Source organism: Xiphophorus couchianus, chromosome 2 (genome assembly GCF_001444195.1).
Source record: "Xiphophorus couchianus chromosome 2, X_couchianus-1.0, whole genome shotgun sequence".
Lineage (NCBI taxonomy): Eukaryota > Metazoa > Chordata > Actinopteri > Cyprinodontiformes > Poeciliidae > Xiphophorus > Xiphophorus couchianus.
Genome location: NC_040229.1, coordinates 11,289,200 through 11,316,162, shown reverse-complemented (window position 1 = coordinate 11,316,162; position 26,963 = coordinate 11,289,200). Strand labels below are relative to the sequence as shown.

At 38.0% G+C, this 26,963-nt stretch overlaps 2 protein-coding genes across 4 annotated transcripts; one reads left to right on the top strand and one right to left on the bottom strand.

Moving 5' to 3' along the window:
- The first annotated feature begins 62 nt into the window (after positions 1 to 62).
- gas2a (growth arrest-specific 2a) lies at positions 63 to 21,017 on the top strand. Of its 2 annotated transcripts, none has more exons than XM_028042732.1 (8): positions 63 to 177; positions 4,326 to 4,487; positions 7,378 to 7,508; positions 12,912 to 13,056; positions 14,097 to 14,160; positions 14,254 to 14,476; positions 14,552 to 14,659; positions 20,260 to 21,017. In XM_028042732.1, exons 2-8 carry the CDS (start codon positions 4,343 to 4,345, stop codon positions 20,467 to 20,469), a joined length of 1,026 nt encoding a protein of 341 aa, XP_027898533.1. In that variant the 5' UTR covers positions 63 to 177; positions 4,326 to 4,342; the 3' UTR covers positions 20,470 to 21,017. The 2 variants fall into 2 exon arrangements, with proteins under 2 accessions (XP_027898533.1, XP_027898525.1); XM_028042724.1 differs by lacking the exon at positions 63 to 177 and adding an exon at positions 184 to 332.
- An 827-nt stretch (positions 21,018 to 21,844) lies between these two features.
- Positions 21,845 to 25,814, bottom strand: svip (small VCP interacting protein). Of its 2 annotated transcripts, none has more exons than XM_028042745.1 (4): positions 25,282 to 25,805; positions 25,023 to 25,073; positions 23,296 to 23,409; positions 21,845 to 23,034 (listed from the first exon to the last, which is right to left on the bottom strand). In XM_028042745.1, exons 1-4 carry the CDS (start codon positions 25,342 to 25,344, stop codon positions 23,020 to 23,022), a joined length of 243 nt encoding a protein of 80 aa, XP_027898546.1. In that variant the 5' UTR covers positions 25,345 to 25,805; the 3' UTR covers positions 21,845 to 23,019. The 2 variants fall into 2 exon arrangements, with proteins under 2 accessions (XP_027898546.1, XP_027898557.1); XM_028042756.1 differs by lacking the exon at positions 21,845 to 23,034 and adding an exon at positions 23,817 to 23,863 and having other exon boundaries at positions 25,282 to 25,814.
- Between the last annotated feature and the right edge of the window lie 1,149 nt (positions 25,815 to 26,963).

The window sequence follows — 26,963 nt, the reverse complement described above, 5'->3', positions numbered from 1 at the left end:
GATCTTTGATGTTGATTCCAGCCCGTTTCTACCCAGACGAATCAGACATTACTTTAGTCTCACTCTTTAGCATGAAGGCAACAGGAGGAGGGAGACTCGACCAGCTGGATTAAACTTCCCTCCCATCATCATCATCAGTAGCAGCAGGAGCAGCAGCAGCAACAAGAGCAGCGTGCTGTGAGTATTTGTGTTTGTCTGTCAGATCTCCGTGCAGTGCGCTCCGAGGCAGACCTCCCTGCTTCACATTGCTTCAGTGTTTTGGAGAGTAACCTGTCCGTCGGAGAAGCATGAAAACTGGGATTCAGCAGCTCACAGGACGAGTGAGCTGAAGGGTGAGCCTTTGACTATTCAAGTCTCATGTCAGATCAATTCTTCTTTTGAATTTGTTTTTAATTATTACCAAACTTGTTGTGAACTATAAAAGAAAAATCTAGCCAAAATCTGGATGCTGGTTAAGTATTTCCTGAAGAGAAGATTTCTTTTATTTTGCTTTATTTCTCTAATGCAATGAGAGGCATCTTGAATTACTCAGATAATGACATTTTGTTCATTCAGCGGCAGCCTTTTAATTAGAGCGTTCTGCTGAATTTCAGACATAAGTCATTAGGCGTTCACCCTTGATCTTATTTCCAGACTGGCAAACTGACTCTTGTGGCTCTTTTTATTTGTGACGGTTGTAAAGACGGAGACAACTTAAAAAAAAAGTTATTGCAATTGAATCTTTAAAATAAGTTTCAGAGAGTGCTAAGAGGCCAGAAGCAACATCAAAGTTTTCACTTGCAATTGCACATGTGGTTGCATTTTTAATGCATTTTGCTTATTGGATGATTTAGAAAACATACAATGAGGAATAAACTGATTAATGAGTTTGGAAAAGATAATTAGCAGCAAAATTGTTCAATCTGCAAGAAATTATTGCATCTTAACAAAGAACTCTGTATAAAATAAATAGGAACTGTGTTTATCTTGTGCATGTTCATATAATTCACTGTTTTTGTTCATATTTTATGCAGAAGAGTTTGTCCTGCAATGAGTTGCTGCAACAGCTGCTATAATCTGGTTTGTGCAAGCAAAGCTTATCTCCCATGGAAACTTTGCAGAATCCCCTAGTTTAGTTGAGTGATTCCACCTCTGGATAAGTTGGCTGTTGTAGAGGATGAAGAAGTGGAGGCCAGTGTGAGCTAACAGCACAGAGACACTTTTGTGTTTTATAATTGATGCAATACGCAGTCAGGATTCCTATCCATATGCCTTTCCTGGAGCAATCTGCAACAACCGTGACTCTTTTTAATGGCTTTGCGGAAGTTCAGAGATCCTTCCAGAATGTCAAAATGTTCATTTAAATATCTTCTGAAATGCGAAATACAAAATTGACCTGAATTTAGCAAATTCAGCAGATGAAACATGTCTTATAGGAGAGTGGTGTTTTTTGGGGCGGAGGTCAAGCAAGTCAACTAACAGTGTGGTGAGAAGCAGGAAGTATGTCTAACAGTGTTGCATTGAGAATCATGTGTTCTCATATTCGGGTCATAAATATCACAGTACTATACAAAACATGGAGTCTTTGCTCTAAAAATTTACATTTTTTATTCTGCCTTTACAGTGAAATTTTGATATTTCAACCACAAACTTCAATGCACTTTATCTGGGTTTTACATGAGTGACCAGCACAAAGTAGGTATTAAAGGACTAATGTTCCAGAGAGATAAACTCCTCCATGTTCATATTGATTGCTGCAATAGTATCTTCCCGGGTCTGCCTAAAAAGTCAATCAAAGCTGCAGCTGATCCAGAATGCTGCTGCTCACATGTAGAAGCAGCATTCAGCTTTTATGCACCTTAAATCTGGCACAAGCGTCCAGAAAACTGGAGAACAGCCGAAACACTGACTTCCTTTAAATCAAAGCCCACTTGTTTAGAGTTGCCTTTGATTATTTGTAGCTAGATCATTGATCAATATATTTCATGTGTGTTTGCTTGATGATTTCGATGATGTCATTTGAGAAAATGTAATGTTTTATAATGGTGACTATATGATGTTTTAAGGATGTAAAGCATTTTGAACTGCCTTGTTGCTGAAATGTGTTGTACAAATAAACTTGATTTGACCTGACACAGAAAAGCGTAACTGTCAAGTGGAGGGAAAATGATGCATGGTTTCCAAAATCATTCACAAATAAAAACCTGAAAAAGGTTTGTTACAGAACATTATAGAACAAACAGCATCAAGAGGAGCCAGGAGCGGAGCAGACAGATCATGAATGAAGCTGTGGAGAACTTTCAAGCAGGGTTGGATGAATCCAGAGACTTAAAATAACATAGAGAAGTATTAAATCCATCATTTGAAAATGGAACGCGTTTTCCACATCCTACCAAGAAATGGCCGTCCGCTTGACTGATTGCAAGGAGAGTATTAATTACGAGCCAATTTTCTCATCAGAGATCTCCAGCTCAGGCAAGAAAATTTGTTGACAGGGCAACTATAGGTTGTACACCTCACAAAATCTATCCGTTATCGAAAAGTTTTCAGTTTAGAATTCCAGCGTTTCCTACATGTCTTCTAGATGAGACCAAAATGTTACTGCTTTTGCCTGCTTTTGAAGTCCAATGTTGTTTTGGAAACACTATCTGCACCATGAGACATGGTGGTGGCAGCATCATGCTGTGAAGAGTCTTTTTATCGACAAGGACAGGGAATCATCAGAGGCAGCAAAACTGGGACGAAGGTTTGGTTTTCAGCTGCATGCTGACTCTAAACACAAAGTTGGAGTTAAAGTGACCAAAGGAGAGTCTTATGGTCATTTCACAATTCTTCAGAAAAATCTAAGAAATGTTTTTTAGCATGAATATTTCTCATGCTAGAACATTATAGTTTAAAATGTGGCTAAAATAATGCATGCAGTTGCTCTGGTGATCTTGCTGCGTCAGCCGTCCACGCATCTCACATGGGAATGTCGCACCTGCGTGAAAGTGCTGAGCTCCAGCGTTCGGTCTGTGTACGCTGCTAGAATCTGTCATCCTTGTTGAGATGAGATGACCTTGCTCAGACTCCAAGGTTTTTGATGTCTGTATTTGTCACAGTAGTGTGATTTTGCTGCTATGCGCTGACAAGGAACCTTGAAATGTTTCACAACTTTTTGTCGTGTTTCTCTCTCTCTCTCTCTCTCTCTCTTTCCAGTGAGCAGGAATCCTCTGCCATCCTGAACAATTTGTTTATGGCATTTATGTTTCCTTGTACGAAAGACATGTTTTTTTGTAATTTGCATCATACACTTCTGCTTTTTGCGTGCCATGCAGTCATGTGAGATATTCCAGTGTGGATCGAAACCTTTGAAATTCACCTGTTTGTTTTCATGATAAAAATAAAGCCTTTATTCCAGCTCCCTTTAACTAAATCAGCAGAGTAAGAAAAAAATGAGAGTGAAAACCTTGTGGTGCAGGTATTAATAGAGTGTGAGGTTGTCTCCTGTCTGTCTGCATCACAATGTTGTTCAGTTTACTTCAGAGAGACAATCACAGCCTGAGCTTTGTGGTTTCTTCCTTTGCTTACATCTGGGGACTATTTGCTTTCTTAAAGGAGACAGCTGACAGAAAACTGAATGATTTTCCCGCAATAGCTCACACAGTGAACTGGGTACTAGAAACAGATGTGAGAAATGTCTTGTTTATCAATGACATCACCGTTAAATGGAATGAAGTCCTTTTTTAAATATCAGCTTTATTACTGACGTCAAAAGTTATTGATCCATACAAACTGAGGCGTTGACTATTGGATTGAGACAGGCGGTGTAATAGACTCCATTACTGGTGGCAGGGAATACTCAAAGAGCTCTTTGTTTAATAAAACTGCTATTGTATGAGTCAAGCCCGTATGAAAGTGTCCGTTGTCCGATGAAGGAGGGAGGAGGAATGTTGCTGTCTAACGCATTCAGGTCGGTGTAATCCATACTGGGATTCAACCTTGAGGATAAAAGCAAAAAAATTTGAAGTATACATTTACAAACGGTTCAGTCACTATAAGACTAGGAATGCTTAGGCTGGGATTGTTGCAGTTTTCTCTTTTTTTGGATTATACTACTGCAATAGATGATGTATTTATTGTATGTACCTTTGCACACCTTACCAGAGGTTCCCATAAGTCTGGATGATGCTGTGCAGATTCAGTAAAAATCACAAAAAAGTTTAATAAGCCAAATTAGAACTCAAATTTCATTAAACTAACACTTCAAAATAATGTCTCCTACAGATATTTTTGGTTCAGTTTTGACTTATTGTCTTGATGTAACTTTTGATTTAATCATCTTTGGTCCTCACTGTGTGCTCCAGGCCATCAGCAGGCGACCATGTGCAGCTCGGTGAGCCCAAAGCAGCTCTGCGGTCCGGGGCTGACAGACATGCAGCAGTACCACCAGTGGCTCTCCAGTCGACATGAAGCCAGCCTGCTGCCCATGAAGGAAGACCTTGCCCTGTGGCTCAGCAACATTCTTGGTAAAACATTATCTTCACACTTTAACGTTTTGCATAATTATGAGTTTATTTAGACACAAACTTTTATTCTCTTTCCACATATTTAGCTGTTTTGCTAATTCATTTGAAACACTGGCCTCTGAATGCGACCATGCTGCAAAAAAAGAAAAAAACTCTGCAAGGCTCCTTGTCTTGTCTTGTCTTTAACATAATTTAAGTAGTAATGCTGATGTAAACACTTCTGCAGGTAGCTGGAATCAATCTAATTCTCATTACAAACCCATTTTCAAGTCAACAAACTCTGACCCTGAGTCGGTGTTTGAAACATCACCTTAAAAGAATAATGGACATCATTAGCTTTTCTTAAATAATGCAGAGCCACTGGTAAAGAATAAGCAGTGTGGAGGTTTTTTTGTGCTGCTGTTTAGTTTTTAATCACTGCAATTAGAAGTGAATACATACAGCTCCCCAATCTAATCTGAATGAGATTAAATTAGGGAGCATAACCCAATGCAGTTTTGTATTTCATGTCTCTATGAGTTTTAGAGACATTAAAATGATAGTTTAGTTAGCTTTTTGGCTTTGTTTACTTCATATGTATATGCCTCCAGTTTATAACACTTAAAAGTACTTTATAAAACAAGCAGGTCTAATGCTGGTTTCCAGTTCCGATTAACAGAAATAAAGTTGAGATTCCAGCATGGCTATGCCCAAGTAGCCATTGATTATAGGACTTCTTATAAACATTGTTTTAAGATTTACTTTCCACATACACACACTTTTAATTTGTCCAGTTTAGAGTTGCAGTCACCACATGTATATGTATATAGCGATAATTTTAGTGTGTCTTGTAAAATAAACATTAGCTTTCAATTCACTGTTGTTGATGAAAGGAGCGGCCATTATGGTTCTAAAATCCAACTTCATGGTGTGTTCCAGTTGACTTTCGCAACTCAAAGTTGGGAAAATTACGAGTTTTGATTACAAATCCAACGTATCTTAAGTCACATCTGGCTTTTACTGAATCCAATTCACTGAATCCAAAAAGTGTTCCACATTACACAACCAAGAAATGCTAACCGAAACATGCCATCAAATCAGCGAGTGTAGCATCTCGTGAAAGACAAAACAGATTTGCATTTTCTTGTCTTTAAGTCTTATAAATCTGAAAGAGGAAAAAAAAGAGGATCTTACAAAGACTGATTAAAAAAAACCTGAACTGACTGAACTTTAAATTTTATGTCTGTGAAGGGAATTCAAGTGAATGTAGGTTGAAAGGGATCTGTAATTCACTGTATTCTGTTTTTATAACAGAATATTAGCAGAAATATTTATAAATATTTTTATAAATATTTTCAGTTATTCCAGCTTCGTTGGAATTGGGTTGTAAAAATGTCTCAACTTCACTTGAAATCAGCAGCTTGTTGGCTGAAACTTGGACACTGCTGGGTGCTTAAGCAGGACATTTATACCTAAAAACACATCAGAAATCTCAACCCTAAAGAAGTCATGTGCTTAAAAGTTGAATACATGCCAGGAAACCAATAAATTGATGTCTATCAATCAATTCTGATTAAAAAAGAGGCGTCAAATATCCAGCCAGGGTTGTAACAGGTGCTTAATCAGGGCTAGAGAATATGGGATTGAGCTGTAACTTATTGAGGGATGTTTAAATGAATATTAGTGGAGGTGCATGTAAATATTTTAACCTGTGTTTATCATCAAATATGACAAACTTAGACAATTTACTGTAAAGTTGTTTGGTGTTTAATCATCTCATCCTGTAAAAAGAACAGTTTAAACGCATCATTAAAATCCTCTACATTAATATGACATTCGTTCCCATAATGAGTGGAAATAAACTTCTAACCGGATCCGTAGATAATATTCAGAGATACTGAAGCAATGTTTGTCTACGTGTAGCTATGTTTAATAACTGGGTGTTTCCCCAGGGGACGTACTCTGAAGTTATTTCTTACTTTTACTGCAAGCAGGATGAGTTCCTGTAACAGACTCTGGCTTATGGGAAGCTATGTAGGAATAATCTTTCCTGTTATCTCTGGCTGTCTGTTTGCTCTAGAACCAGCTGAACCAGAGACCTGGAGGTGGGAAACCCAACACACATCTCGGGTTTTAAAGCAAATGTGCTTTCGCAGAATGTATTGAGCTACTTTTAAAAAGAAATGTTTGCAGTTTCAGGTTGAGAGAGTTTTGGACAAACCTAAGGGATGATTTATTTACTTGAGTTGAAATATTTGTCTCAGGGCTCTGTGGCTGTATGTGTTGCTCACACAGTAAGGGGTTGAGGGTCAAGCATAAGACAGAAACTTGCAGAAAATTTCTCAAGATTTCAATAGCTCTTTTTTGGGCTCAGCTGCAACATTTGGAACTCATTAAACATGGAGCCCCAAACCCCTCCTCTTATAAGAAACAGAAATGGGATTAAAAAAGAAATCTCTCCAGTTTCTTTCCACAGACAAATCCCCCACCCCCTGCCACTACCTCCTATTTCCCGATGACCTAACCGCCAAAGTATGGTCCTCTGGAAGTCAGTCAAGTGGACGCCACATGTTGATCACCAATATGTATGTGCAACTCTGCAGCATAATAAGGCTTTATTTTGGGTAAACGTAGTCTTCCTCTGTGCCATTGGACTACCAGGAAATCCCCCCAAATTCTTCCTGATCTATATTTTACACTTTGGCCTCCTGAGAGGTTTTACAAACCCAGCAGGAACAGCGAGGCTTGATCATTAAAGCAGTTCTGGAGAGTTGAAAGCATTACATCAGGCTTAGGAATGAACAGGAGATTGAATTTTATTTCTTTTACTCACGTATATTTTAAATGAGCACACTTTTGATGGATTTACGGCATTGGACTGTCTGCCTGTCTTTATGTGTCCCCTGCTCAGGTCTGGAAATCACCGCTGAGAGCTTCATGGATCGGTTAGACAATGGCTTCCTGTTGTGCCAGCTGGCTGAGACGCTGCAGGAGAAGTTCAGGCAGAGTAATAGAGACCTGCATGAGCCTGGCAACAGCAAGGTAGAGAGAAATCAGAGGATCGCAGTGCGATGGTGTGAGACAGATTATGGTGAAAATACTCATTTGGAAGTTAAATTGTGGCTGAAAAAAGTGTTCCCAGACTTACTTTCATTGTGAATGATTTTGCAGAGCAGTGCTCCAGAGTGAAAAAAAATAAAGTGTTCACTGATTTGATCAGATGGAACAAAGGTCACTTTGGTCTTGAGTCTTTTAGCAGCTCCTCTAAAACTGTTGATTAATATTTTGTAAGGGTTATGCTGCTGCAGTTAGTTCTCAAAGGTCACTTTCTGCTATTTGAAAAACAACGAAATTCATTACAGGCAACATCAAACTGAAATAAGTATTATAGGGCATTAAGACAATCAAAGACTAATTTCTCCTGCAGATCTGTTCTTCAGTTTTTCACAGTTGGTCCCGTTGCAACCACAAGTATGTGCCTTATTATCATTTTATTTTAACTACCACAAATTAGAGCATAAATGTGAAATAGAAAGAAAATGATCACTTTTTTAAACTTTTTTTTCTTTTTACAAATAAATGTTTTAGAAGTGTGCCGTACATATGTATTCCTACCTCTTTACTCTGTTACCCCCCTAAAAAATCTTACACAACCAATTGCCTTCTAAATGTTCCCAATTCCAAAAATATTCACTTGCGTTAAAGTTTACATCTTAAAAAAGCCTTTTTTCTCTCTCTCTTTTCATCATCAATAACAACAATAACACAATAGCACTTTGGGGCAGCTATAACCTGTTTTTAAAAGTGCTATTTAAATAAATTTGACATTGACTTTAACACTGAGGGACGCTGCAGAGAAACACAGCTCAGGTAGAAGAAATTGATGCAATCAGACATTTACAAAACAAATCTAGCTGTTTTGGAAGAATAGCAAAACCAAAGTACAAACTTTGGTTTTGCAAAGCAACAAACTGGCAACGTCGTGCTGTGGGGATGCATTCCTGGGTCATGGGTTCAAACACGAACAAGAAAACAACCGTAAATATACAGTCAGATGTGTAAGGGAATTATTTAGATCAATGCAGAGTGTTGGAATGGTCCTGTCAAAGCCCAGACCGTTGAGATTCCGTGGCAAGACTTAGAAACTCATATGCTCTCTATCTAACTGAGCTTGAGCTGTTTTGCAAAGACAAATGAGCAGAAATCTCAGTTTTTTAGATGTGGAAAGCTAGTGGATACCTACCCCTAAATACTCAGCACTGTAATTTGTAGCAAAAGCTGGCTTGACTGAATACAAATGGCCTTTCTTTCAGGCTTAGGCAGAAAAAAAGAAAATCATATGTCTAACTTAGGCACTATTTTGTGTCGATCTGTTGCATAAAATCCTAATTAAATACATTCAGATTTATGATTGTATGACAGTAAAATGTAAAAAATAAAAAAAAGAAGTTCAAGAACTGAAAAAGTTTGGCTAGGTGCTGTAATTCAGTGAGATCAACGTGACCGATGAATACAAACTTTGCCAAGAGCTCCACAATTTAAAAAAATATACAGAAAGTAAAGGTGGGGGATGGGGTTTTGCTGTCTCCAATAGGGTGAAATGAAGGGGGAAAAAATAAGCAGTAGGGGCTTGTTAACTAGCAGGGCCCCACAGACCCTGGGAGAATTGAAAGAACTTTTTTGAGCCTTCAGTGAGGGTTTCATGAACCTTGGAAGTAGATATCCGTAAATTAGCCCAACTTTTTGCTGCTTATGTCAATGTCATCAGAGTAATTTCAGTTTCTCTTATGACAGCATATGTTTTTATGAAGTAAATGAATGGGTTTTTTTTTACTCAAAAATATGAAAAATACAGATATAAAATCCGGATTTTAGTATAATAACTATAGCTTTACTTAATTCTATCAGTTCAGAGGGAAATGAAGGCAAAGGATCTTTTGTGGCTTCTTCTGTGAGAGTTGTTGATGTTTGCACTGGGGCATTGCTGCTCTGATGACGAAGGATCTCCTGATCTCAGTGTGAGCGCAGCAGCAGCAGCAGCAGCAGCACAGATATGAGGAAATACTTGAGGTCAATGATCGTGGGACAGCAGAGACACTACTGAACATAAAGGAGCACATTGATTGTTGAGAGCAAAAGAAAAACAGCAGAGCTGTTTCAGGTTTTCAGATCGTTTGCGATGAACATATGTTGCTCTTTATCCACAATTAAAAGATACATCAGCGTAAATGTCAGAATCTAACAACAGAACAGCATGCTTTCCACATTTCTTGCTCCATAAAGTTTTGTTTAATGCCACTTGAAGCTTTCCAAGTCACTTAAAGAGCTGGAGTTTTTACCCTTAGGTGTGTATAAGTGAATTCCAGTAGAAGTCAAGTCTTATCAGCTCATGTGACCTGACTGAGCTGCAGGAACAAATAAATTAGATATTGTAGATACAACAAAAAAAACAAAGATTTCTTACTCTCCATGCTAAATTCTATTTCAAAAACATAATACAGACATTATAGATTAGCGCTATGTGTGATTGAAAGCAGGATGCAACATTAAGCTTTGAAAACTTTGTGAAATCTCCAGACTCCATGAAGTTTGAGGCTTCACTTTTGCAATAGTTCAGAGAAAGGCCAATGAAGACTGGTTTAACTCTGTAATACTAAGCAGCTGGCGAGACCTCTCACTGCTAATTAGCCTAATTGCCAACAGATTAGTTGCATGATGAGCCAGAAAAAATAAACACAAAGTGGTAGAGGCTTCTACAAATGGAAAAATGAGGGCAGAATGTTTAAGCAGCTCAGTATTTAGCTTTCTTGCTTGTGCGTTCCTAAATAAAAGCTAAACGCAGCAGCATCATCCCAGTTAAGCTGATTCAAGCTCACAAAACTGAAACCGAATTCATTCAAACTTAAAGTCCACTAAAGGTTTTAAACTACATTCAAACTCAAAATGTGAACCAGTTTGCCTGGACTTTTATTTTTGTAAGGTTTTGGTTTTTGACATTTTGTTAATTTTAAAACCAACTACTTCCTCTCTGCATTTGGTTCTTGCTCTACTGTAACATTAGCTGAAGTCCTCCAAACATATCTTGTCCCTGTGGCCAAACAACTGAATCTTTTTCTTGTCTGTTCATAAAACTTTCCTCTAAAACAAAGTTGGCTTGTTCATCTTGGCTGATTCAATTTTCTGTCAGTATTGAGGTTGTTGGTTTTGGAGCAGTACTTTTTCTTGGTTAGCACTCTCTCATCCTTGGCAAGTGTAAAACTTGTCTCAATTTGGTCAATTTGAAGATGTTTTATATTTTCTACGAAACTTGCAACCTGGATTATTCCTGAACATCACAGAATGTATAGCAGATGGGTGAAACGTGGACTCAGTTGAGTGTTGCAACAGGACAATGATCCCAAATGTAAATCAAAACTGCTGTTTGAATGGAAGAACCCTGGGGAAAAAAAGCTTTAGCTTTAGAGAATGTGGACTTTGTTTGAAAATGTTATCAGGAACCTAATCCATTTGCATGAACTTGTGGCCTGTAGATGACCACAAAATATGTGGTTGAGAACATTTTTAAAAATATCAATAAACATGCTTGCTTTTATTTGAACCTGCTTGTAATGATTCTGAACTAGTGCAGCTAGTTCTTGCTTTTATTTACATTTTTTATTGGATTCATTAATTGTTGGGAAGCCTCATTAAAAACTTAAAATAATATTTTTCTTACCACAACTGTACATCCCTGTGGTTTTGAAACATGATGCTGGTGATAAAATAGAACTGTTGCCCCGTTATAGCTGATCCACTTATGATTGTGCTAGAACATAAAATGTGCTGAACATAGACTTTAAATTTGTTAAATCTGTTATAGAAAACACTATATTTGGTAAATAGGAAACACATTTTGAAGATAGTATGCATACAGTGGAGCATTTATCCATTTGGGGAAGAAAGCCGCACAGATTTCAAGGTGAGAAAACTTCAGATAGTTCTTCAAATGTTTTGATTAGGCCGCATTTTAATCACTCAGTAACTGGCCACTGGATGTTGGGCACACAGATAAGAAAGATAATAACACAAGTATGAGTCAACATATTCACTAAATGTGAACAGATGTATAAAAATTTGCCTTAAACCTCCCATGCTCTATTCAAGTATGTTTTTATTCTTTATGTTCCCATTTGTTCAGAAATAATGTTTTCATGAAGCTCTTTACCTTATGTGCAATCAAACACACAAAGGTGCCAATAATAACATAACAAGCCACAGCAGAAATACATTTCATTTTGATTGGCATATTAAATGCCATTGGCAAGCGTTTTTTCCACAGCTATGTTCAGTAATAGAGGAACATAAATGAGTGAAAAAAAGAGAGCTTGGAATGAAATGAAAAATACCCACAAAAGCTCGCATATTTCCTGCATGAGCTCACTGCACCTTTCTCGAAGCGCAGACACACATATCCTTCATAAAACCGCAGCAAGGCGCATAAATCTCTGTGAACGGACCGCGTGGGGGCTGAAACCCATAAGTATGTCATTTGATCCTAAATCACGGAGAGTCTGGTAAAGTAGCTCCAGTTTTCGGAGCCTTCATCTCCCATATTGATCCGTAAAGAAAAGGCTCTCAGATACCAAGATGAAACTAGAGCGGATGAAGTAGACACTGCTGTCTACTTCATCTCAATCAAAACACTGGACTGGGCCACACATGGGCAAAATACACCTCAATTGCTTTTTTTTTGCCTCAATCAACTACAAATAGATCTGTGAAAATACTGTTTAAATGGAATATCTTGGACCTTTGGGTTTGCAGTGAGACGGTCCTGGGCTCAGGTCCCAGTCTGGGGTCTGTCTGCATGGAGTTTGCATCCCTCCCTCTGCATGTGGTTCTTGTCCCAATCATGTTTTTTACTTCAATCATTCTGCTGAGATGAGAGGGGATAATAAAGTCTTTAAAAACTGATTTGCTTCACTATGAATTTTTGATCTGAACATTTTGAATTCTGGTTTACATGTTTCACAGGCCAATGGTGTATCTCCATTTTTAAGGAAATCAGCTAGTCATTTCATCATTCAAAGAGGTTTTACAGTTTTACAAATCATTGACAACACAATGATAAAAATTTGGTTTTTACTATCTATATGGCCATTTTCATACAATGACTCATACATAATACACAAACCTTTCTCTGCTTTTGAGATAGTAGGAATGTCAAGGATGTGCAACTAAAAAAGTCATTTTTTTATTACACTTTGAAAGTATTTCCATAAAATCAACAGACTATACAAGGAATATGATGGGGAAGGACAGCTAAAAGGATAACAATAAGACAAAAAATTCTGGTCACATTGATATTATAGAAAGTGCAAGAAAAAAAAAATCTAATCTTAAATAATGTAGAGAATTACTATTTTAATTCTTTATCTGTGTGTTTTCTCTTCTTTGTCCTTTCAGAAAAAAATCCCTAATCGGAGGATACCATGCCGACAGAGCGCTCCCTCCGGTTCTTTCTTTGCTCGGGACAACACAGCCAACTTCCTGGCCTGGTGCCGTGAGGTCGGAGTGGGTGAAACATGTCTCTTTGAGTCTGAGGGCTTAGGTGAGTTGAAATGGGTTTTTCCCATTTGTATCAGACCGCCACCAAATCCGAATGTAGGACAATCTGGCTGTGCTAACAAAGAACCCGACTCTGGTGCTGCCAGGACACCGGACTCAGGTTTCTGGCTCCTTTCAGAGCATTAATTGTGCAGTTACAATAGTGAGCGGAATGGACTGTTTACCTCTGAGGTTCATAGTCCTCGCTTCCACTATGGAGGGAGTAACTCTGCATGACAAAAATATCTGAATTAAAACACAGAAATTCAACAAAAGGACATAAATGTGTGAGTAAGTGAAAAACTAGGCCAACACTGTCTGACTTTTTCTCCCACTGTAAATATTTTTCTCTTCATTGTCTCAAGCCTTTTTCCCTTGCATGTTGTTTTACTCCAAATAAATGTCCTCAAGATAAGGTGCAGAATGTTACAGGGTCATTTGCCACATTTTCTTTTCATTTTGATCCTGAAGGTTTATCATTGTCAAGTATGCAGATAATTTAATTTCTAGAGGTCAGGCAGCATACCGAGTAAGAGGTTAACACTGAATTACAATCCCCTTCTAGCCTTGCAGATATGCAACTGTGATTAAAATCTGTGGAAATATTTCCAGAAACAGTAGCTGATGGATTTCTTTCTCTTTCTGTCCTTCTTTCTTTGGATAAACTTTTGAGTTCAGCAGTAGAGGTGTCAACACCCAGGTTTGCTCTCATACAGTGGATCTCCTTTCTGCATCGCATGGTTGGATGTGTGACATCTATCGTGTCTTTTTGTCTGCGCACTTCCTGCTTGGTTTGCCATTGGTGGAGGTTAAAGCAAACATCTCAAACTTAGGCAGATTCACTCACTTTCATGTAATTTGTAGGACAGAGAATGAAGGAGTTGAGTGACCTTTGAATGCATGGAGTTCATCAGCTTGTTTTTATGTGTTATTCACCATCACCAAGCCACTCATCTTCACTCATTGCCTTGTTTTTTTTTTTTTTTGATGCATTATCATATCTCATTATAAAACTGAGTGCTAATCTTTGGTCTTTTCCTGTAGTTCTGCATAAGCAGCCGCGAGAGGTGTGCCTCTGTCTACTAGAGTTGGGTCGGATAGCATCACGGTTTGTTCCAGTTTTGCTATGTTTTCATTTTTTGTTGTTTTTAGGCCCTCGATGTGATTCATCTGATTGTTTAGTTGTTTTTTTCACATTTAGCCACAATGTGGAGCCTCCAGGCCTTATAAAACTGGAGAAAGAGATTGAACAAGAAGAAAGGGCACCTCTACCTCCCCCATCACCCATATCCCCGGCTCCGCCTGTCCCCTTGTCCCCTTCTTCATCCCCCTCCCCGTCTTCTTCACCGACACCAATTTCAACTCCAACTGCGACCAAAGTCACTTCGTCCAAGAAGAGCGCAGGCAAGCTCCTGGATGATGCCGTAAGTCACACACGGGTCACTTTTGCATTTCAGATCAGACCAGAAAAATTTTCAAACATGTTTTATGTGTTACAGGTGAGACATATCGCTAACGAGCCACCCTGCAGGTGCGCAAATAAGTTCTGTGTGGAAAGACATTCGCAGGGTCGATACCGTGTTGGAGAGAAGATGCTCTTTATACGGGTAAGTTTAGCAAATGCCTGAATAAAACAAATCGAGTTTAAATGTCACCAGAATACAAAACATATTCCATAAATCAGGGGTCTTTGAATCCAGGCCTCTAGGACTAGGGTCCTGTAACTTCAACACACCTGATTCTAATAACGAAGTCATTAGCAGGACTCTGCACAGCGAGGAAGTAATTCAACCATTTGATTTAGGTGCGTTAGAACCTGGGACACATCTAAAAGTCGCAGGAAATCAGCCTTCAAGATAAGATAAGATAAGATTTATTTGTCATTGTCATCAACAGATTACAACGAGATTGAGATTTGCTCGACTCGAGTTAAGATGCAGGCTATGTGTATATACGTAATATACCAAGATAAAGAAATGAATAGTACAAAATGAGAAATAAACTTAGACATCAGACAAGACCTGGATTTGAAGACCTTTGCCATAAATATTACACTGTAAGCTGTAAAATTTCAGAAAATTAATATTTATTAAAATTGTGTATTTTTCTTCTTTTTCTTTTGATTACTCGCTTAACAAAATTGACACTGGATCTTCTATCTCTATAAATGGCTTCAGTGTTTATTTTTCACTGGACCTTATTGTCATCCAGCTGAAGATTAATACATTTGAAGTTTAATATATCCAAATACATTAAGCTCATTTTATTGTATTTATTTATTTATTTCAAACATGATAGAAATATAAAATCACACACATGAACAAGGAATGCAAAAGACACATTTTTGTACAATGATCTTAACATGCTTGAAAATGTTAGGAGTTAGGAAAATGTCATGTATTTGGAGTTAGTCATCCATTTTTATTGTTCCATCGTCTTGCTGCAAGACTCTGTAATCACCATGGGTGCCAGCTTGTGCTATAAATTAGGGACATTTTTTTAAATTTTGATTTTGAAAAACAAATGGTCCCCAATCGAATCAGATCAAATGAAAAAACATTCTCTGTTTGATATTTACATATGATGATTGTCATGAACCTCTTGTCCAAAAGCCAAAACACAACATCAGTGTTTCTACCTCTTAATAAAGCAGAGGTTACTCAGCATAGTACTTCTGTGGCTTTGCAAGTCTGTGCTATAGATAAATGGTATTTTTTAAAGCATACTTTGGGTTTAGAACAAGATTTTGTTTGGCAGTCGCTAGCTTGTAGTTTCTACCAGTGGGCCAGTGAATGTGTTTCAGATTGCCTGACTAAAAAAAAAAATAAAAAAAAATCACATCTGGTATTTCAGATGGTTGAAAGTCGGACAGAGTTGTTCCAACTGGTTAACGAACAACAAACCCATAAAAACTGGTGAATTAAGCTTAGAAGCAAAGAAATCAAATATTTAAATTAACCTCCATTATACTCAGAAAGTACAACAGAACAGATGCAACATTAGGAATCTAAAATAAAGGAGAAATTATTTACTTGGCACTACATTTTTAAGTTATGTGCCTATGACATAATAATTCAGTTTACATGTTTTCTCTCGACTCATTCCAATCAAGTTGAAACTTATCTGCCACAGAATAAATATCTTCTGCCTTTCACTGGAGAAACAGAATATTTCTGTACTGTCGGCCTGATAAATTGCTCCTACCTGGTGTAATACCAGCTCAGCAGCATTTCTGAATGTACTGCACAAAAGTGGTCCTCTAATGTGCTCCAGGTGGTTGTGCTTATTACAACAGCACAATGGTTTCTCATGCAGCGCAGCTTGAGGCCTGACCATCAGGTGCGTCCAACGGTGATTTCTGGCTTGGCTCTTTAGATGTAGGGATTTTCCTGAAGTTTCAAAATCTTTTCTCAATATCGTGCGCTGAAAATGCTTTTGATTTGTTTATATATAAAGTGTGTGTGTTACAAATGGTTCAAACATAAGCAAACTCTTTTTATCTGGATAAAAATCCTCCTTTTTGTCTGAGCCAACCATCGTTGTAAGCTCTCTTAATCAGAGATAATGCCACATTCTTGCTGTGTGGAAAAATAAACATCCACCTATAACCACATATTCTAATTGCCAGGCTGTTACTTTAATTGCTAAAAACCAAAAAAAACTTCTATTTGATCTGAGGAAAACAATTAGCTGTGAGCACAGTAAATGTTTCTCAGCTGTCCATGAGCAGAGGGATGCCTGGTATTTGAGGAGGATAAATTGAGGCTAACCGATCTGAGAACGAGAATCTGTCCTCCTGGGATCTGGTTACTTGGCAACCCACATCCAGGATTCACACATCCCACTATGTGATTCATGCCAGTGGTATGTTTGAGATCTGCAGGCGCGCAAACGAGAGTTTACTCTTGGATGTCCTCTGCTGCCGGCCCAATAAACTGCAGCACAATTGAAATCTAAATATGCCACCCAATCATCTCTAATTTTCTGCAAGGTTTTGGTGAAATAATCTACAGTTAGGACAATCGGAGCGTAATTGCTAAGATGAAAGAATTCCTGCCACAATAACATGGTGTGAATGTAAATCATTAATGCCTCTAAAACCCATTGGTTTAGTCTCCAATGTGTTGCTAAGCAACCAAGGACAAATAACAAGAGGCGAAAAGTGTTGGTCCAGATCAATCTGGTACACAGCATACACTCTCCAAAGTCAGGTCTGCTTTTTATCTCTACGACTGGCAGCATAAATGAGCAGAAAAGGCTTGAAATCGTCTGTTTTTCCAAACAAAATCCCGAACAATAACTAGAGACCTCGTAACAGAGAGAACTGGCGTTTTTATAATGCCAAGTAAAACGAGCATTAAACGACTGTCGCTCTGTTTCTAAGCCAGCTCTCTTTATGGTGATAATGCTTTAATTAACATTCCTCACATGGTCTCCCTGCTAGCAGCTGCTACAGTAAGACCAGTCAGCGTCTGTAGGCAGCTGGGGTATGGCAAGCTGTTTGTGTAAATATTCCATCCTGGATTGCAGCCATCATTTGTGGCCATCAGCTGCAAAAAAATCTTTTTACAAGTAATTTTTTATGCCAACTTAGTCAGTTTTGTCCACCTGAGTAAAGTTGGCACCCGATCGCCTAAGAATTAAACAAATCCGATGTTAAGCGTTTGTGCACCAAATTTATTTTACAACAAATGACCCCTGCGTAAATGAGCAAATATTTCCATAGATCATCAAAGGTCAAAGTCAAATGAAATATGGTGTCAATCAGCTGTGCTACGTTTGTGCAGCAAAATGGTTTGCTTGTGCCATTATCATTTTAAAGATATTAATGAATATTTCCAGTGGTCATCAAAGGTCAATGAACCAGTCTACATTTACAAAATCAAATGAAATTTTTGCCAGTCAACTGGCTTACGTTTGCGCTGGTTTGTGTAGCAAAAATTTTTGTTTGTGCCGTCATAATTTTTACAATTTTAAAACACCAAAATCAAACAAAATTGGTATAAATGAATCGTACTACGTTTGTGCTGGTTTGTGGGGCTAAAACCTGTTTGACACCAATTTAGTTTAATTTGTAGAAGGTTTTGGTGGAGGCCACTTCACTCAGGTCTTTTGTCCATCTAGTAGAATCAGAAGACCTAAGAAAAATGCATATCAGTCAACTACTGGCAGTCAACATGTTGACGAGACAACTGACCTTCCCCACTGTAGGAATAAATGAGCTGCTTGTTGTTTCAGCGTGAGACGGTGGAGAAACCTCAGAGTGTTTCTGGACGGCGCTGTCCCCGCTCGGCCCCAGGCCTCCGCTGTCCTCTGGGTTCCTGATCAAGGACTCATCTCAGGCAGGAGTCATGTCTCAGAGCAGCATGATTGAAACCTTGCTGCTTCACACAGATCCATTAAGTGCACTGTAACAAAGCCCCGGGCCCAGTGCAGCTGATTGGAAGTGCTGCCCCACTGCTGCCCCCTAGATTGATTCTTGTAAGAGGCTTATAAATGTTGTATGTTATGCTGCTGGAGGGCAAGAAGCCTCATATCTGACCACACTGAAGTGACAAGGTCCTAGGTAGTTTATCCTTTTTATCAAACTGTATATTTTAGTCAGTGTTAGAATCTCTAAAGACTAATAAGGCATTATGATTTTTTTATGTACCCTCCTACAGTAAACAAGCTTGTTTCTGCTGAGGTGTAATGAAGTGGTAATGAGGAAAAGTGGCAGTAAGCCTTCGCTCTGTAGCAGACGTGTTTTATGAGCACAGCCTCTTGGGAATGCGAGCGTTTGATCATCTAATACAGCAGCGTGTTTTATTTCTTCTTTTTACTATAATGGGTGATGTTGCCATGGTAGCGAACCTCGGGAATGTGCCCTGATGTGACAGGTGTCATCATGCTAAGGAAAAATTGCTGCAAAAAATACAAGAAATCACTTTATAGAATTGTGAGGCAAACAGCACAGATTTAGACAGATTTAAACCAGCTGGATATTTTACAGCAGAACTGATTGTGTTGATAGCTGCTGTTTCACTAAGGTTAAAACTGAAACAGGCTGTTTAACATCCTAAAAGTTAGATCCTCTAGAGTCTAGTTCGAAGTGATCTTTAATCATCACAAAAAGATCAAAAGTGCATAGTGCATTAAGAACCATTTTTGATCTTGTGTTTTGAGAAAATGGCAACATGAAGCATCAGCTAACAATATTTATACAGATACCAATTTAGATAAATTGGGACATATTAAAATAAATGAAATATATTGGTTTGTTATAATATCTTTATTAAATTATATCAATTTAGGGATATCATTTGATGCCAATAAAGAGACTATTTCAGGCGATTGTTTTAAGTCTGTACTCTTTATGCATTGATACTCAATAGCTTTTTTTTACACACCTTGAAAAAGTATTCATATCCCTTAAACCAGGGTGTCAAACTCAGTTTAATTTTGATCCATATTACAAATGTCCTCAAAGGGTTGGGCGTGGCAGAATACACTGATAAACTTACATACTAACAGATTTAAAATAATAATAAATAGCTCTACATTTGAGAAGTACTTCTCAAACTTAAATAACGTTGAGCATCCTTTCATAATGATGTAATTTGGCAGTATTAAGATAAAAACTGATTTGATTTTGATTAATGAAAAGGTGTTTTAGCACCGAACTGTTTCTGTAAAGTCGTATTTATGTGGCTCTCCAGAGTTTAGAAGGCCACATAAAATGACATGGCGGGCCGGATTTGGCCCCCTTGCCTTTAGTTTGACACATCACATTTTGTCACATTACAACTACAGGGAGACCAACACAATTTGTCTTTTGATTTTACTAGTTAGGTAACTTCTTAATGTTGTTCTGGATTTTATTTAGGTGAGTCAGGACAAAGGGGATTGAAAAATCTATGCTATTTTTTTTGTTATTTTTGTCAAGAATTTTGGAAATAATTTGTTTCTTTTTAACCCAACTCAATCAAATAAAGTCCCAATAAAATACTTTCAAATCTGTGGCTGCAGTGTGACAAAATGTAAAAGTTCTATGGCTATTAATTAATTTCCCATTTACTGTAGACTTTCTCCTACAAAGCCTTTAGCATTTTTTAAGAAGTTTATTACAGAGATTTCCATGAAGATTGTAAGTAAACCTGTTACATAAATGTTTGTTTCTGAATGATTTCTTAAACCAGCTTCGCCCTGATTCAATTTCCTGTTGCAGATGCTGCACAACAAGCATGTGATGGTGCGGGTCGGCGGAGGCTGGGAGACGTTCGAGAGCTACCTGCTGAAACACGACCCCTGCCGCATGCTGCAGATTTCCAGAGTGGAGGGAAAGATATCCCCCATCAGCACCAAGTCCCCCAACATCAAAGACCTCGCCCCGGACAGCTACCTGGTGGTGGCGGCCCACTACCGCAGCAAGAAGTGAAGCCCTACAGCAGAGTGGTTCTGGTCACAAATAGACATGGTGTATGTGTGACTTTAAGTCCACACAAATAACGGGGCTTTGCTATGCAAAGACGTGGAGAAAACACAGAGAGAACCGACTTGTAAAATAATGATTTGTTATTTGGGGGGGCAAAAGAAATAGAAATCATGGGTCGTATAGTTTTCAATTTAATTTTGTGCTTTATCTCATTTTCTTTAGCTTAGGAAATCCTCATACTTTATTTTGTTCACAATTACAGTGTAGTGGGTCAAACAGGAGTTTAGCAGGGAAGTTGTAGATGTTTGTGACATTTCGTTTTAATCATTAGTTATACTTGAAGCAAGAGTAGGTTCTTTTCAGTGAGTATTCAGAGGCATCCTTTGTAAATCTGACAGTCTACATGCAGAAGTATGTCCTTTTCATGTAAACTAGAGATGGATTCATCAGCACCTTTGTGAAACTAACATCTTCTCATGTAATGCCATTTTAACACAGTAGGCAGGAGATATTCCACAAGTATCAATATTTTGATGTTTCAAACTAATTTTCCATCCATCCATCCATTTTCTGTTCACCCTTGTCCCTAATGGGGTCGGGAGGGTTGCTGGTGCCCATCTCCAGCTACGTTCCGGGCGAGAGGCGGGGTACACCCTGGACAGGTCGCCAGTCTGTCGCAGGGCCAAACTAATTTTAACAAACATATTAGAATAACAAAACTTTGTACTATCCACAGCTTTAGATTGTGTGTCTTTGCATCATAGAAAACATTTCTCTAAAATCCAATACTTAAAAGCTCAAGTATGCCTTTTAATGGATTTCTGATTAGGTTAAACGTAAGCAGAGCTTGCACTACACGCAACATTCCCACTTTAAGTTGATTTAATGTCTAAATTGTGCCATAATCTTTATTTCAACAGTACAATCTCACGCAGAACAGAACCAGAGGGGTTTTTTGACTTATGAAGCTACTTATGTTTTTCTTTTTGCGTAGAGTTACTGACCTCTAGAGGTAGAACAGAGATCAGGATGAAGACAATCTTTGACTTTTGGTTTGGAGTCTCACAATAACAGACACAATACCTGTATCAAAGCTGAGCTAATTGATATGTGTGACTTTTTATGGAATATTATGTTGGTTTTGTACTAAGAATAATGATTAAAAACCACCAAGTTTCTTAGAAGTGAAAATCCAATTTTTTAAGTAAACTGTAAATAAAGTCTCATTGTTTGTGACAACCTTCTCTTATTTCCAAATATCAAAATCCTTGAATGAGCTTCGTAATTAAAACATCTGTAAATGTTCATCTGATGCCCTGCGGACACAAACTCAGAAGTTGTCGTTATGTGTTGTGAAGTAAAACCAAAAATCCAAACATACATAACAGAAATGTGCTTTATTAACTGTAGCAATACCATTGGCTATACATTGTCCTACAAAATGGCAAGAGCACCAGAAGCTTTTGAGGATCAGGCAGCTTTAAGAAAAGATCTTAGTTAATTTAAGCACTTTGAAGAATATTCACTACATTGTCATCCAGCACCGTATGTGAGAGTACAAAGGCAAAGCTGCAGTCTCCAAAAAACTGTGACAGACAGGAAAGAAAATAAATTACTAATGAATTATGAGTTGTGGCATATCCATTCAACAAACAGTAATACTAGTTTTTAAATCAAACCAAATCATATTAGTGCTTTATAGTTAAATTCAAATGAAGAAATTCAACCAGTGCAATAGAGCAGGATTATGACTGGTTGATAAAGTGCCGTCGGTCACATGCACAAGGGTGATGAGGGCAAGTCTGGTCTGGAAAATATTTCGGCCTGTTTATCATTGATGCATATTATCAGATAGAGGCTGAGAGTGTGGTCAGCAGAATAACCGAAGTGGCAACTAAATCATGTCATCAGCAGAGCAGAGTTGAAAACATGTTTGTCCCCCACCACCTTAAACAATCCAGTACAAAAAGTTTTTAAAGTCCATCACATCGTTAATTGTGTTCCTTAAAAGAAAGGTGATGTTTGCCAGTGGCCACTGTGAAGGTCATCAACATACCCAAGTCACCAAGCACACATAGTTCAGCTTTTAAACTGTCACGTTTGCATAAGTTACTATGTTACCAAGAAGCTCTGACCTAAATCTGCTTCAGTACTGAGGGGAAAAAACATATTAATTACAGAAGAAAATTACAAAAAATAAACGGCTACGACTTCTAAAACTGATGACTCATTTTCTTTAAAAGACATTTTTCAAATAATGAGCCCTGTTTAATCACATATATTGTTATATTGCTAATATAGTCATGTTTAATCAGAGGTTTGAACATAATGTGTCATCCTCAACCTGTTCAAATGTCCTAACCTGTTATTTATAACTTGGCAAATATGGTTTCATTTTCTGCCTGATGTGATGACAATCAAATGTTTGTAACATAAAATCAAGCACAAAAAAAAAATTTCAATCGGGCAGCAGTTCCAACTTTTTCAAGTAATCCAGCAGACAGACTTCATGTGGATTTGGACATTTTAAGTCCAACTTCTCCATCAGGAACTTCATCCAACCTGCCACTGAAGACAAAAGAAAGATCAAACAACAGAGCTGGTTACACATCTAACATGAAACCTCTGCATATGTAAACTGCTGTAAATGTTATCAAGATCAAAGTTCATTTAGATATACATGCCAGAGATAACAATAATTATAGCCCTTTTTATGGCAAGGATTACTGTAATGTAATGTGTAAGCATCCTACAGCTTTACCGAAAGATACAATTGAAGTGTAAAATTAAAATGCATAGAAAGAAGCATGAAGCCAAAGCTAAACGTACCTTCAGTCCACCGCCACCAGACACAGATGGGGTCATCGCCTGCTTCTCAATTTCTTCCTGTTTCTTTCTTTTCCTTTCAACTGCTTCTGGATTTTTGACACCCCTGTACGCCGTCTGGAAGTCAGAGAGGAAGTGGAGAGAAAAAAATGAAAACCCAGCAGGAAACGGCAACGCTCATTTCTGATTTCATTGAATGTTACAAATACTGTGTAAACAGGCATGCATCTGTGTTTTTAACAACATACTCCATTTCAGCTGCAACCTTTCAGAATAAAAGGCATGATCTAGTGTGCACGCATTCAACCGCCAAATAAGGCATCTCAGTAAAAAGACACAGCACTCTTCTTTCACTCTTGGTGTGCTGCCTACTCTATCGGTGGGTTAGAGCTTTGTGCTTTTGCTTGCAGCAGCCTGAACTGTAAAGGTTAACACATAACAGTGACTGAGAGCAGAGAAATGTGGCAGTAAAAATATTAGCCAACTTCAGAGGTTGGCTTTTGTTTCGATCTGAATTGACTTACCTCGATTTAACTTTAGCATGGCTCTCCCTGGTTTGCAAGTGTCTTTTCTGCACAATAAAAAAATGCTCACCACACTGCACAGCAGTTCTTAAATACAAGTCACCAAATGTTCAGATGTTTATAATCAAGAAATGGCTTTTTGAGTACATGAAAGCATGGCTGAAAAATGATATAGAGAGGAAGCATTTCCTTTTTTTTCTTTATGACATACTGGTGGGACTGTTTTTATACCGTGACCTTTTTTTAATGAAGGTGAATGTGTTTATCATCAATATATTTTAGATAAAGATACTTTTGGAAACTGTGAAAACTGTGTACTTATGTCTGTGTCCACAGGCTTATTTTATGTGATCGGTCAACACAAATTAGAACATATTTTTGAAGCAAAATGAAAAGGAAGGTGTAATCAAGATTTTTGTGTTACAAACAAAAGTCTGAAAAGTATGATGTGCATTTTTATTCAACCTTCCTTGATCTAACGATCATAAATAAAACCTTCCAAAAGTCACTTATTAAACAGAGTGTGTCTTTGTGTAGTTTAATCTTAGTATTGTTCAGCTGTCATGTGCAGGCCACACAGAAACATCCAGAGGACGGAACACTACTGACTGCAAGTTTAAAGGTCGAGTTGGTTATGAAAAAAAAATATCTACAGTAATCCACTTTTCAATCCATAAACGAAAAACTGTTTTAACACGAGGGGAAAATTTACATTTTTAGCCCACAAGCAAAATGTTGCCTGAACATATAATCCCACTGTGAGATGGTGGTGGCAGCATCATGCTGTATGGATGGGAGGCTTTGGATTAACAGGGATGAGACAGTTGGTTAGAGTTGATGAGGCTTTAAAAAAAAGTCGTTTTATGAGGTTTATTGAGGCTGGAGTTTACTATTGAGAAAGACAACAACCCTAAATGAGCAGTCAGGGCTGAATGTCTAAGAATGACCCAGTCAAAGTCCACACTTAAATCAAACCCAGAAAACCTAAAACTACAGAAAAATGTTGCTCTAAAAACTTTGGAGTACAACAGTTGTTAAAAAAAAAAAGCAAACCAACACGTACCTTACTATGCACCGCTTTGTGTTGGTCTAACAAGGCTTGTTGTTTGCATGTTGGGTGTGACTCTGGGCCACTAAGTTAATAAAACCAGCTTAGCTAAATAGTAAGTGTCTGACTCAAAATCTGCAACGGGAACCACTACTGACCTCTTTTTGTCTCTTCTCAGCGGCTTCAGCCAATTGTTGTCTCCTCGTCTCCTGTTTAGGACAGAAAACTTTATGAAATGACACTCATGTGAAGCCCTGATAATATGTCGCTGTTTACTGTAAACCCCTTTAATAAGGGCCTTTTCAGTACAAAGAGTAATAAAAAATACATTCTTCTTGGCTTTGTTACTCTGTATGTCATGCTGGCATATCTAGCTACATATCTTAACAGGAAATGTAATTAATTACATTAACTTACAGGATCCGGGGTGACAACAACGTCGTCGGCAGCTCCACCAAGGCACTGTAAGCACATTCCCATTCTGGAATAATTGTATTATTCCACCAGTGTGTCAGTAAAAGAATGGCGTAGAAAATTAGTTTTCAGTTTTTCAAATTAATTAAACCAGAACCCTAATAGGATATTTGGCCATTCACAACTTGTATGCGTAGTAAATAAGGCGAAAGAAGCGGCAGCTTCTACTCCAGCTGGCAGCCGCTGGCTCAGCGGACATACCGTTTCCGTTAGCTAACAGCGGCTCCTGCTATTAGCCCGGGGTGGACATTAGCATTCTAGCTACCGACTAGTTTAAGCTACCGCTACAAGCCAAGCTGCTTCTCTGAGTCACATAATAAACCGTTTCCCTCCGCACCTTTTATTAAATCGGCGCCGCATTTGGAAAATAAATCGCCCCACAGTCAGATACCTAGAGTTCAACACGCCTCTTTGCCCGTTTGTTTGCGTAGCTTCACCGATGAAGCCAAAAAGTTACGTCGGTTACGTTCAATAACGGTACGTTAATAAGCGCTGATGACGTCACATGCATTTAGTTTTAACATGGTCAAAATATGACATATGATACAAAAGAAAGAAAGACAAAAGTCGTCTTTTTTTATAGTTGACAAAATGTGAAATATTGTTTTTATTTTATTAATTTTATTTTGTCTCTACTGTATGGAGAGCCATTTCTGCCTAAATTAAATAAATAAATATAAAGGGAAAATAAATAAATAAATAAATGACTAAAATAAATAAATGGGTAAAATACTGAGCCTAGTTCAACTATGTATACAGCAAACAGTTGTGACTGGAAATACCCTGTGATGATTTACCTTTGTTGACAGGGGGGAAAAAAGAAAAATGTTTCTTGTGCCTAGATTTATTTCTAAATTATGTTACCATAATCCATCCATCCATCCATCCATTTTCTGTTCACCCTTTGTCCCTAATGGGGTCGGGAGGGGTGCTGGTGCCTATCTCCAGCTACGTTCCAGGCGAGAGGCGGGGTTCACCCTGGACAGGTCGCCAGTCTGTCGCAGGGCAACACAAAGACATACAGGACAAACAACCATCCACACCTAGGTCGAATTTAGAGAAACCAATTAACCTGACAGTCATGTTTTTGGACTGTGGGAGGAAGCCGGAGAACCCGGAGAGAACCCACGCATGCACAGGGAGAACATGCAAACCCCATGCAGAAAGACCCCGGCCGGGAATCGAACCCAGGACCGTCTTGCTGCAAGGCAACAGCTCTACCAACTGCACCGCTGTGCAGCCCTGTTACCATAATTTATAATGATATCTAATTTTTAAAACATGTATTCTCTAATTTAGTCGTTAAACACATAAATTTGCACATAACTATTATTTATTGGATGGCTTTGTTTATCTTTTACTTATGTAACAATATGAAGTAGTGCTGGTCTACTTGAGTGCAATTTTTTAAACTCACAAAAAGACTCAAAATTCTCAAAATTTTGATAAGTAGAAATAAAAAAAAATAGAGTTTTAATTTGATAGTAATTAATTTATTTGAGGAAATTAATTGTGAGTCAAGTTTTATGCATATTATTGTGTTTATGTATGTCTATAAGAAACCATTCTTCATATTGATGGATGAAAACATAGAACGTCCCAGATATATGCAGTTTTTAAATAAA

What these genes read in the sequence shown, in the direction of transcription:
- gas2a (XM_028042732.1), top strand. Translation starts at nt 4,343, where the DNA reads ATGTGCAGCTCGGTGAGCCCAAAGCAGCTCTGCGGTCCGGGGCTGACA. An exon ending in GTGGCTCAGCAACATTCTTG is followed by an intron (nt 4,488 to 7,377) that starts GTAAAACATTAT and finishes TCCCCTGCTCAG; the next exon opens with GTCTGGAAATCACCGCTGAG. An exon ending in TTGGGTCGGATAGCATCACG is followed by an intron (nt 14,161 to 14,253) that starts GTTTGTTCCAGT and finishes TTTCACATTTAG; the next exon opens with CCACAATGTGGAGCCTCCAG.
- svip (XM_028042756.1), bottom strand. Translation starts at nt 25,344, where the DNA reads ATGGGAATGTGCTTACAGTGCCTTGGTGGAGCTGCCGACGACGTTGTT. An exon ending in TTGTTGTCACCCCGGATCCT is followed by an intron (nt 25,074 to 25,281) that starts GTAAGTTAATGT and finishes TGTCCTAAACAG; the next exon opens with GAGACGAGGAGACAACAATT. An exon ending in CATGCTAAAGTTAAATCGAG is followed by an intron (nt 23,410 to 23,816) that starts GTAAGTCAATTC and finishes TCTGACTTCCAG; the next exon opens with ACGGCGTACAGGGGTGTCAA.